Genomic DNA, 12,607 nt, shown 5'->3' with positions numbered 1-12,607 from the left:
ATATGGGTGCATAAGTATTTATGGAGAAGATAAATGATAGGGACTGAAAAATAGTTTAGAATCTGATAAACTTTTTGAAGGTGGACTCCTTACATTTTGGTTTTCAATTTCAAATTTTTTTATTCTTTTGATTGATTCCGTTATTAAATTTCAATTATACTTTATCTTAATTATTAGTTTTTATTATAATTTTTTGAAGTCTATAAATACTTGCTACATTTAAATTTTGTGTAAACCTTTTTTTTTTATATATAACAAATTTCCTACTAATTTCAATTTGGGTTTCACTTTATAAAATGAGTTTCAAATTGGATATGTGACAACAGAATAAACTCAATTAGGAGAGTTGTTAAACTCCTCATAAGATAATAAATATCTAAAGAATTTTCTTTTCTATTTATCAATCAAGCAATCAATTTTATAAAATGAATTTAATCAAAAATTCCAATGTCTTAAATACTTGGTAATATACTTTCTTAAATTAAGATAGAGGTCAAAATGTTATTTGAATATTTTGTTGATAAATAGTTTTTTTTTTTATATATATTTTAGAATTCTTATACTATAAATTTATGAAATTAAAAATTATTTAAAAATTTTTTTGATAAATATTTTTTTTTATTTTGGAATTCTTATACTATAAATTTGTGAAATTAAAAAACAATTTTAACATTAAATATATAAATTTAATAGAAACTAAAGAAACAAAGAAAGAAGAAACGACTACTTAAGTGATAAAAAAAAAATGAACAAACAAAAATTCTAACAAGATTGGTAATGAATTAAATTAAATAATATTATAAATATCAAAATTCAGTGCATTGCACGAGTTAAAAATTAGTATTTGAACTATACTCTTATACGACTATAGAGTTCAGAATGAGCGACAATTCTGCTCCTGGGTGAGTTTGGTAATGTTATTGGATTCTCAAAAGCCAGTTTGGATGACCAATGTAATGCCAAATAGATTAAAAGAATCTATAGCTTAATTTAGGTTCTAATTGTTTCATAAAAAATGATTTTTGAAAAATAATTTATGTATTTTCATATGTTTATTTGGTAAAAAATTGATTAGCCAACGAAAAATAATTTATTGATCAATAGAAAATAAGATAATTTTTTTTAAAAATTATCTTACCATTTTGAAAAATCGAAAACAATTTTCAAGAAAAAGGTGTCTGTGAATAAAACTACTTACTAATGTGTTTGAGCATAATTTTATTCAAATCGAATTGTGTACATAATTTTTTTAAGTTCAAACTTAATTTGATCTAACCTAAAATATTATTATATTAATAAATAATAATTTATTTAATTATACTAAAAAATTAAAATATTAATATTAAAAGTTTTTTAATATTTTAATTTTAAATAAATTTATAGTTTTATTCTACTAAGACTTTGAACATAATATTTTAAGCTCGAACTTGAATTGATTCGACTTAAAATATTAAAATATTAATAAAAATATTGATTTAATTTTAATTAAAATATTAAATTATTAACATTAAAAGTCTTTTGATAATTCAATATTAAATATTTTTATTTTGTATATTATTAAACATAAATATTTTTTTATCTCAATAATAAATAGTATTATATTATTATTTTAATAATAAATAATAATATATATAATAATATATTTATTATTTTAATAATTAATGTTAAATAATATAATAATATTATTTTTTATATGAATATTTTAAATAATTTCTTATTATTTTTTAGTTTAAAATATATAATTTTATATTTTTACTTATTAAGGTATTTATATTACTATTTTAATAATAAATATAAATAAAAAATTTTTGTTCTGATTTAATAATGGATACTTTCAATATAAAATATAAATATTTTAATAGTATAAATATTTTAGTAATAAATATTACTATTTTATTATTAATAAAAATAATATTTTAAGAATATTAATACTATTTTAAATATTTTACATTACTAATATAAAAAATAATAAATAGTTTTGTTTTAAGTATTTTTATATGAATATAATATTTTAATATTAAATATTATTATTAAAATATAATTATTCTTGAACATTAATAATTTTAATAATAAATAATTTAATATACTTTAATAATAACTAATTTTAATATTTTAATTGTTCTATCAATATTATTTGAAAACAGAAACAAATTTTTCAAAAAATAATTAAATAACAAAAAATAATTTTTATTAATTCATTTAAACAATAAAAAATCTCTACTTTTTCAAACAATGTAAATATTTTTTAAAAAATATTTTTCTGAAAGTCAATTTCAATGAAATAATAGAAATCTCGATTATTTTATATAATTATTTTTAAGAAATAGCATTTAGTACGTCTAAAACTTAAATTTTAATATTTATAATTTTTTTTTATTTTTAAACTGTAACTTCTTATGAATAATAATAATAATAATAATAATAATAATAATAAAAGAGTTTGAGTAAAAAATCTAGTACAATTTAAGTGATCTAGGTAATAGCTTTGATATTAGGTGGCTTGCGGGCATAAACATTGTAGATACAAGGACATCTGGCCTAATACTTGCCCGAGAGAATGGCCATGGTTCTTTCTAACAAAGGAGAAGCATAAAATATACTTGCTGATTTAGTATCCATTACATTGTTAGCTCCAAAACCCACCTTAAAGTCTCCAAAAGTTTAGTTAGACTAGTAGTTGCAGCGAATTTGGTTTTGGATTTGGATGCATTCAACCTTGTTTTTTACTTTAAAATTGGCATTGCAGGGGCCACTGACTTTCATCAATTAATTTTATTTATTTTTGGGAAGCCAATGATTGTTTAATATCTTAAAGTTTCATTTGTTAAGTTTGCTTCAGAATTCTTTACAATTTCGACATGCTTCCATGCTTCTTCTCACATGCAAAGCCATAAACAAATGTTTTTTTACTGTCAAAACTGTCTTTTATCAAATTCGAAGTTTAATTAATTAATTTATAAATTTATTTTTAAAAAATAACATTTAATAAATTTAAAATTTAAATCATATTTCTACGAACTCTTCTATGATAAAAATCTTTTGGAAGGGGATTCCTAAGCACAGAAAGATTTAATGAGTTTTATGGGTTTTCCAAATGGCAATAACCAATGCAAGGTTTTACTTTTCCTTTTTGTCACTGCATTTTTAAGGCAAGTGTTAAGGGTTCTTCTTTGGCCCTTTCTAGGGTTTTCTCATATGTAAATGTGGAAATTGTGAGAATGTCTGTAACATAATGAACTTATGCTTTTATTTAGTAGGATCGAGATTTGAGAAGCAAATAAGGAAAGAACAGACGGCAAGCCAGTGTTATTAACAGTTTGTATTTCCCCCAAAATTTACATATATAGTCCCTCCTCAGGGACGGAAAATCAACCTATCAGGAGAAGAAAAAAATACACTAGTAAAAATTTTTTTTCTAAAATTTACCCAAACCATGTTAAGGTCCAGGGTGAAACCTAAAAACCCAAAAGGAAAACTGGGGTTTGGGGTGAAAGAAAATTATCTTAAATGTTGTTTTACTTTGAAGCATTTCGTTACAATATTTTTTTACTATAATTTTACAATTATCAAATCATAATAAAAAATTATATAAAAATTCATCATTTGTAAGTGTGAGTTTTATATATAAAATTTTGATGAACTTTATATAATTTTAAATTGTGATTGATTACTTGTAAGGCAATGATTATAAGTGATCTGCTTTTGTTTTACTCAAGGACATCTTACATTCCTTCCAGGGCCTCCATAGTAAAAGTAAGTTCCCCAAACATTGTTCCTTCCCTGTCTGATGTCATAACAATTTGAATGATCAGCCAAGAGGCGAAGGTTTGTTAAAGGCAGCAAATTATTATCCCAATCAACAGTCTGCAAATTCCGGAAATAAGCTGCTTTTCCAAAGCCTTCTTCAGCAAAATGGCCACTGCCCATTTGTGTTGATGTGTGGAATCCTGAAGATCTAGTATTCACTATTTCTCCTCCAAATTGTATCATGTTGGCATGGCTTCTCAAGTGACTGAACAGAAAATCAGGCCAGTATCCAACCAGTAATCCTGATCCAAATTCCAACCACCAATGTCCATGTTTTGGATCCTACAAAAACATTTTTAGCATTTCAGTTGGATGTTGGACGATGTTGATGTCCATTTAAGTTTTCTTTGTTACAACCTGCTAGATTTTTTCCGAAAATTTTCCCTTGAATTGTCATATTATCAACAGATGGTGAGATTTAACATGAAGTACCAAAAAAAAAAAAAAAGGAAAAACAAAAAATTTTATACTTCTAGTATCATGAACCTATAGATTTTCCTCTTAAGCTGACCAATAAGAATTGGAATGTTGGAGTCAAACTATAATCAAGGAATGTTTAAAAAAATTATTTAAGAAAGAGAAAATAAAGTTGACACATCAGTGAACAGTTTGAGCCAATAAAGGAAAGAGAATCTTACATTTTAATGTATTAAGAATGAAAAAAAAAAAGAATCAAATTAAATGTCAAGAAGGGCTTTATTCATTAGTCACTTAAGTCAATTTTATCATAAAAAATATTGTTTTTGAGAAAAAATATATTACTTTAAGTCTTTTATTGACGGCTTTCTCAAGGTTTTAGTCAAAAGAACTCAACATTGGAGCTTCAGCTGTGAAACAGTAAAACTGCTGTCAAGCTTAAAATAGAACCTCCTTTCTTGAAAATTGGGCCATATTTTTTAAATTTATTCTGTTCATATTTTAGTATAGTTTTGAAAAAATAGTGGGAAGCACTGACCTTCCAAACCATTAAGCCGATATCAAACTGTCTGCCATTATAGGAGGACCTTGGAGAGATTGCTGCTCCAATAGCAATCTTGTTGTTGGTTTGGACAAAGCCAGAGCAAAGCAAGTTGTAGCATCCAGTGGCTCGGTATGCATCAGTCTGTAAATTCAAAGTCAATTAGCAGTTGCTTCTTTATATTTAAAACTTGTTTTCAAGCTTTATACTCACTGTCCAGTATGTAAAGAACCTTGGGTAATTATCTCCATATAGTTCAGGGCTAACCTGAAGAAACATGAAATATGCAACTGTTAATTATAAGCATATAGAAACATCAAACAGCAAAAATCATCTCATGTTTTGTGACAGATAAATAAAATAATTTTGCATGCTGATAATTGAAAGCAACTTCAAAAAGAATTTTACAGAAAACTTGTGCATCATGCTGTCATACCATTTGATGTTTCCAGGATACTATTTCACATTTAAAATAACATGTCATAGCGGGTGTACGACCTGAGATTTTCCTCTCAGGATATCAATGGAAGATAAAGACTTCCCAATCAGAGATTCTGAATATGTATTAAAATTCAGGGACATGCCTGCCAACCAGCTTCAATGGTGTTCAGATCATTGCCAAAAGAACCAGAGATGACCCATATCTGTGACAAGCTAAACTCGTATTCGTTTGTCACACGAGGCGCCCACACGTTTAAGCTTGCCTTTGCTCCATAATATTGATCTCCATTCACAAACACAACAGCATGCTGCAATGAGAAAAAAAAAAAAGAAAAAAAGGAAAAAGAGAATTGTCAAAACTTTTGCATTCAGTTCATATATTTCACCTTGATGTGAACCATTGAAAGGATGGTATTATCAGCATCAGATGACAAAAAAAACAAAAAAAAAAGGTTGTTATGAGATGTAAAATTCATTTAGTTCATGGTAGTGCTCTATAATTGAAAATCAACTTTAGAGCCCATGTCCATTCACTGTCTGCCTTTCATTCTTTTTCACCAACCAACTCATTGTGAACTGTTTAATTGCTGTCAAAACAGGGGAAAGTCTAAGTTATTAGCCTTTCTAATGGAAAACTAGCCTTTTGAAAAATCCATGTAGAAATCCCACTCCGGCTTTATTCATATTTTCTGTCATGAGACTGATGAGAATCAGTTAGAAGGTAGATGAATTTTGGTGTTTCAATTGCTTAACGTGGCTTAAGGTTAAAGGTACTAACCTCATGGCCGCTGCCTGTCGAGTCTCTCCGTACATGTCTTCTTCCATATCTTCTAACGGAACTTGATCTCAAAATGTCTTTCTCCGTAGTTCTTCTGATTGGAACAGTCCCTTCAGGGCATGATTCACCTGAGTCTGTCCATAGCTGGAAGCTTTCAGAGACTGCTTCTGTAGAGTTATGACCTTTTGGCCTCGCCGGTGGATCCTGTCGAAACGAGGTTCAATTAATCTGTTTCATAAATGTTGTTTCAGATGCTCACCGACACTTGACTCTATTTTTCTTGAAACTTAATGCAATTACTTCTATGTCTATAGAGAAGCTCAACTGGAACAACAAGCAGAAATTTACCAATGGTTTCTGCCCTCTAAGCTCAGGGTGATCAAAAGCAGGTTGAAGATGAGATAGAACACAATCTATGACATCATTATCTGGACTCTGCAGCAAGAAGCCAAGAACCAACATTATACAATTATCAAGATAACAAAAGAAGAACTAGTCTTGTACTCCTTGAAAATAGTAGCAGAAAATTTCAAAGAAGGAAAGACAGAGAAAAGAAGATGCCTGAATTGTCTTGACAGCAGGCTTGTTTATCTTCTTGAGATAAGAATTTATTGTCCTTAGCTTCTGAATCTCCATAGAAGGGTTAGAAGTATGGTTTGCCATTTTCCGGTTACCGGAATCTGATAGCAATGGTAAAGAGAGGACAGGGCCAAGAGAGGAAGCAACAACAAGGAAAGCAACAAAAACAGGAATCATTGAGAAAGTGTTGTGGGAAACAAAAGAAGCCATATTTGTGGAATGTTTTTGTGCTGTTGTTGTTGTTTGTTTTGATAGGAAGGATTGTGTTTGTATAAATTGGTATTGTCTTGTTGTGTTCACAACACAACATGGCTTATTCCAAAGTTTTGAACCTGGAAATGAATCTTTCATCATGTCCTTACAAGACACGAGAACTATACAAAAAAAACCCCTCCCTCCCTCCCTCCCTCTCACGCCTCAGTTCTAGACTTCTAGTTCCACTGCCTCTCTATTTTTCAACATAAGAACAAAACTCACAGCCCTTCTATTTGTATCAGAGATTCTAACTAAATACCTTAGTTTTTTTAGTTCTGAGGTTCTGACACACCAAGAAACTTCAAGCACGACTGTGTTAAAATAGACCTCATAACGGGCTGTGCTTGTCATAAAAAAAAAATATGGGGTGTTTTCTTTTTTTTTTTTAATGAGAAATCCTGTTTCTGAGAAAAAGAAAGATGATTCGAATTTTAAGGAAAGCGAAGACTGAGTTGAGGTCTGAGTTGGAATGAACTGGGCCATTGAGAACTGATTCTTTTATATATTCTTTGCTTTAAATTTGAGCATCGAAACAGAGAGAAAGATTTTCTATACAGCTACACCCATTCTTTTCAAGTTGTTCTTTTGCTTTTCTTTTTTTTTTTTTTTCCTTTTTTTTTTTCTTTCTGGGTTGTAGTTAGGCAAAGGGTTTAAAATTTCCACTCGATTCTATAGCAGAAAAAAAAGGTGACATAATGTCATTTTATTGTAATAAATATAAAATTTGGCATCTCAATCATTTTCAGGCATTCACTGTGTTTTCTCTCTTACTCTATTCTAACAAATGATTTTGAGAATTCAGTTTTTGTTTGTTTCTGTTTCTTACATTCTGTCTATTTAATTTATTTCTGGTATTTGAATTTATTTTTGCATTTTTTTTTATGTATAGGCATAATTGTACTGAAAAAGAAAGAAGAAAAGAATGACACCACAGTCTGGTGCTGCAATCACTATGAAATGGGAGTACATGTAAAAAAACATTTGTATATTTTAGTGGGGCATTTGTAATGATCATGTCAAACAAATATGATAACAGGGGAAATTTTTATTTTATTTTATTTTATTTTTTAGCTTCCCAAAGTCCGAAGGAGTTCAATTTCCTTTATTAGCATTATTAATACACACATAAATGTTATATACATGTCCAACAGTCATCTAATTTGTTAATAAAATATTAGATTTTAATTTCAGTTAACAGAAAAAAATTTCAAGTATAAAAATATAATAATAAGGATAATTGAAATGACCCAACAGAAATTGTAGGAGCACCAGCCTTTCACACATAAAGCAATTGCCAACTATATGTACATTATTATGCAGACTTGGGGTTAAATAAAAGAGAGAGACTATTAGATGCAGAGAAATGCTCATCTGATGATACAAATTCTTTGTTGAATTTCAGGTGGTAGAACATGCATTTCAGTGAAAAAAACAGGCCATTTATTTCTCTCTCTCCCACACTTGACTTGGCTTAATGGGTTTTTAAATTGGTTGTTGGCTGATTTGATGAGCCACTTAATGGATGGTGTGTACCACAAGGACCTGGTTTCTGGCAATGCGCCACAACGGCTGCAATTTTGCCAAATTTATAACACATCACATTGCATCAACTAAAATTTATGGGCATGACCTGGACTTAAAAGGCTCAAATTATCTACATGACCGTTCATTTTAAATCAATCTTTTCATTTGTTTTGCAATAAGCAAATTTTCGATCCTATAATCAAGTTAGAGAACATTGCCCAACTAGCTGATCCTTCTTAGTTTTGATTGAAAAAAAAAAAAAGGCAGCGATCGTCAAAACTATTTAAATTTGTAATTTAAATATCAATATCAATAATAATTTTTTTTAATATCAGACTCCAGATTCCTTTGTCCAAAAAACAGCAACCTGGACAGATCCGCTGATAGCACTGCTGTCACATCCAACCAAATTAGAGGCCGGGCCTTTAATCCAAAACGTGAGCAACTAATTTCAGTAAAACTACTCGACATCTAGATTAAATTTATCCAAAGCAGAGATCAAAATTATCATACTAAATTTATCCAAAGGCAGTGGGAGGACCACAGGCTTTTCAATATTGATGATATTGGCTGGTTGATAAAACCGGTGTCAAAGTCATCATCATTGGTTTGTAAGATGTCGTGTTTGAGCAGGACAAGCACCAGAATGCCACAATATCTGATCCTTAACCCGTAAGTTTTATCCCCAACTCTGAATAGTCATTTTAATGATAGAGGAACCCTTAGTGAGGAACCCTTAGTGGGGTGAAGGTGCCCTACTGCCTGCAGCATTAGGAAATTTCTCAAGAGTGTAGCTATGTTAGTAAAATTAAATAAAGACAATTCTGTCAGGAATCCAAGAGAATGAGGTGCAGAATCATTGTATCGCGATCTAATAGGTAAAGGGGTCTTTATTAATGGTAATCAAATTTAGGATTTCGATTCGATCCGATCTCATAAGATTAATTTTTATTTTAAAAATCGAGTTTCGAGTTAGGTCAAATATTATTAAGAAAAAATCAAGATCGGATTGGATCAGGTTCGAATTTTAGACAAATCCAACTCGATTCGATATTATATAAAAATTATTTTTTAATTTTTTATTTATATATATTTATATTTAAAAAAATAATATTTTATATTTTAAAAAATAATATTTTATTAATTTCGAATCGAATCGGATCGAATACGATTTATACAATATCGAGTTTGGGTCGGATTCAAATATAAAAAATAAAAAAAATTAAGTTAAATACGAGTACGAATTTTATGATTATAAAATTGAATCGGATTCGAGACGAACAAAAATTCATCCCGATCCGATCCATTGTCAACCTTATGGTGCTTGTCACTTCCAATATTTCCTTTTTTTCTTTTTTTTAGGATAAGATGATGGTTTTTGGAATAAGATTAGAAAAGAATTACATTAGATCGACTATTAAAAGATATGTTAGCAGCAGGATTTAAATTTAAACCTTATAAATAAATTCTTCAAACCTTAACCTTTCAACCAAATTCCGTTGGCCAAAGTCTCCCATTTAGTTACTATATTACTCTTTTTATTTTATTTTTTCTCTCTTCTCTCTTCTTTCTTCTCTCTTCTTTCTTCTTTTGGCAAATGCCCACTCATACTCTCACCCACCTCTGCAACAAATTAAAGCAAGCTAGCTGTTGAGGAATATTGGGCCACCGAAAGTCACCCTCAATTTGAAACAACTGGCATGGCCATGGCCATGGGGGGATTGTATTAAGGTATTTCAGTGCAGCAAATATGCTACATCTCCCCCCCCCCCTCCCCCCCCTTTTTTTTTTTTGGTAAAGTTAGCTTGAGAGACTAGATTCCATTTTGAAATTTTTGAATGCCACTCTCTTGAAAATTTGTAGAAGTTTTGTAGTAATATAGTAATATATATATATATATATATATATTGGATAATGGGGATGTGATTTAAAAAAAAAAAAAATAATAGTAATAGTAGTAGTATTAGTATTATTAAAAGTACACTATCTCTCTGACAAAAGCTGTCAAGACATGCTTTTTAAAGGGTGCAACAGATAAATATGAGTATGCAAATGTAAATTGGAAGCAATATTGTAGAAAAGAAGGGAGAAAAAAAATGTTCATAAAACTTAAAGATGGCGCTGATTTGCTGTAATAATTGTTCCAGTACCTAATGGCTGTTTGCCCAAAAAAAAACAAAGGCTGGACCACTATTTATTTCACACTGTATGTCTCCACCTGCACTTTGCGTCTTTAGATAATAACAGTTACAACCATGTCTGATGGGAGTAATCCTACTAAAAACAATGAGAAAAAGAAAATTAATGAATACAGAATTACCAAGTTATTAGGTTTGCAGATATCATGGTTACTGCAAATAAAATAAATATTAAATTTTTAATTTTAATAATCAATATCAAATTCCAACAATTTGAAATACAAAAGATACCCTCAATAACATTGAATATACTCAAGTTTTGATACTATGGATTTCCAAATTAATTATTAGAACCAAGATACTACTTCTCATGTCATCTCTTGGATTAGTTATCACTTAATTTTGAGGTGGAATCTGAGTTTCTCATGAAACTGGATCCGTGAGATCAAATTTTTTTAAACCAAAGTTTAACTAAACTTGATTATTTTAGATAGGACATGAAAATGGCACAAAAAAATTTATATGATTTAAAAAAAATATATTTTATATTTTGACATGTTAATATGAATTTTGATATAATAAATTTCATGTTTTACATTTATTTAATCAGTTTAACAAGTATAAAACATGTATAACACATTTAAGTTAGTTATGTCACGCCAAAATATATTTAACACATTTGAGATATGAATAACATTTAAGCTTATTGTATCAAGGAAGCAATTATTTTTTTATATTACTAGTAACTACTTCATGCGTTTCGTTTCGTAAGTCTTTTATTAACTTTTTGTGTTAAACAAATTCGATTTTGACAATTATTTTTATTAATTATAAAATTTTTAAAAATAAGATTTATAAATTTTGGGTTGTAAATTTTTTAAAACATATTTTGTAAAATTTTAATTCAATATAATATTTTAAAAAATAATTATAAAAGTTTATTTTATTTGAAAAAAAAAAAAACGTGACAAACAAAATGGGACAAAGAAAGTACAATGTAATGTTAGTAAACTCGTAGCTCATTGTTTTAGATTTGTTGGAGCTACACCTACAAATAAATAGAGTTATGTACAAATTTATGATATTAATTTTGTTTTTTTTTTTTTGTGTTAAAAACTTATTATAAATAAAGTATGAAACTTTTATATAATAAAATGCAATATTTTAATAAATACGAAACTTATCATACTTGGTTTATTTAACCACTAAGAAATGAATTAATAAGTTTGAAATTTTAATCCCAACACTTAAAACTCCTTATCTTATCTTTAGATTGCCTTGATATAGTAAAAAAAAAAAAGATTTTACTTAGAATATAGATTAGTTTACCGGTTAGGTTGTAATTTATTCTAATTCAAAGTATTTGTCTATTTTTTTAATCAATTTGTGATATTTTTCCTTTTTTACAAAGAGGAGACCAAAGCCCACACTCATGGGAAAGAAGGAATAACGTGCTTTAGTTTTAAATCAAATACTTTAGGAATAATCTCCACATTATAATTTAGTTTTAAATCAAATAGACATAGAGATGAGTAATTAACTCTGTTTTTCTTTTTCTTGAAACATATTTTATTAGTAACAAAGATATATCAATATCCTTAATTCAATTATTTAATGTTTGAATATTTTAATTTTAAATATGCATGTTATGGATTGTGGAATTATTTTTTGTTATATTCGTTTTATGAATTATTTCAAATGAAGTTATGATTTTATTTTTATTAATCAAGCTTAATTTTTGTTTTAAATAGATTAATAATTATGTTAATCATTTTACTCGTATTATTCATATTAATTATATCTAAAAATGTCATCTCATATAAAATTTAAATTTATTAATCTTATTATATCACGTGTAATATATATAATAAATATATCAATATTCATATTTAATTTATGTTTCATTTATATTTATTTTAATTTAAACAAATACATAATATAAATCAGAGATAGATACCCAAATTATCATTATATAAGCTTTGGTATGCACGGAATGATATCTACTTAGAAATTATATAATGATAAGTCCTTAGATGTTGCAAGATATTGAATCCTCCTGAAGAGAACATAAAAAATTAATGTACGAATTGAAATATATACCAAGTTACAGTATTTGAGCAACTAAAA

The 12,607-nt window shown here is 28.0% G+C and overlaps 1 protein-coding gene across 1 annotated transcript; it reads right to left on the bottom strand.

Annotated features, from left to right (window-relative positions):
* Positions 1-3,265: 3,265 nt before the first annotated feature.
* On the bottom strand, positions 3,266-7,121 carry LOC111290434 (NEP-interacting protein, putative (DUF239)). The gene is made up of 7 exons (XM_022881736.2): positions 6,546-7,121; positions 6,333-6,419; positions 5,985-6,188; positions 5,350-5,514; positions 4,979-5,032; positions 4,763-4,909; positions 3,266-4,089 (listed from the first exon to the last, which is right to left on the bottom strand). Exons 1-7 carry the CDS (start codon positions 6,915-6,917, stop codon positions 3,712-3,714), a joined length of 1,407 nt encoding a protein of 468 aa, XP_022737471.1. The 5' UTR covers positions 6,918-7,121; the 3' UTR covers positions 3,266-3,711.
* Between the last annotated feature and the right edge of the window lie 5,486 nt (positions 7,122-12,607).

This window comes from Durio zibethinus, chromosome 11 (assembly GCF_047325235.1).
Source record: "Durio zibethinus cultivar Kanyao isolate XHJ-2024 chromosome 11, ASM4732523v1, whole genome shotgun sequence".
Taxonomy (NCBI): Eukaryota; Viridiplantae; Streptophyta; class Magnoliopsida; order Malvales; family Malvaceae; genus Durio; species Durio zibethinus.
The sequence above is the reverse complement of the archived record's forward strand: the minus strand, read 5'-3'. Positions and strand labels throughout refer to the sequence as shown.

Excerpts from the sequence above, each read along its gene's own strand:
- LOC111290434 (XM_022881736.2), bottom strand. The coding sequence starts at position 6,917 with ATGATGAAAGATTCATTTCCAGGTTCAAAACTTTGGAATAAGCCATGT. Across the intron at positions 6,420-6,545 it reads CTGCTGTCAAGACAATTCAG|AGTCCAGATAATGATGTCAT; the intron begins GCATCTTCTTTT and ends TTCTTGCTGCAG. Across the intron at positions 5,515-5,984 it reads CGACAGGCAGCGGCCATGAG|CATGCTGTTGTGTTTGTGAA; the intron begins GTTAGTACCTTT and ends TTCTCATTGCAG.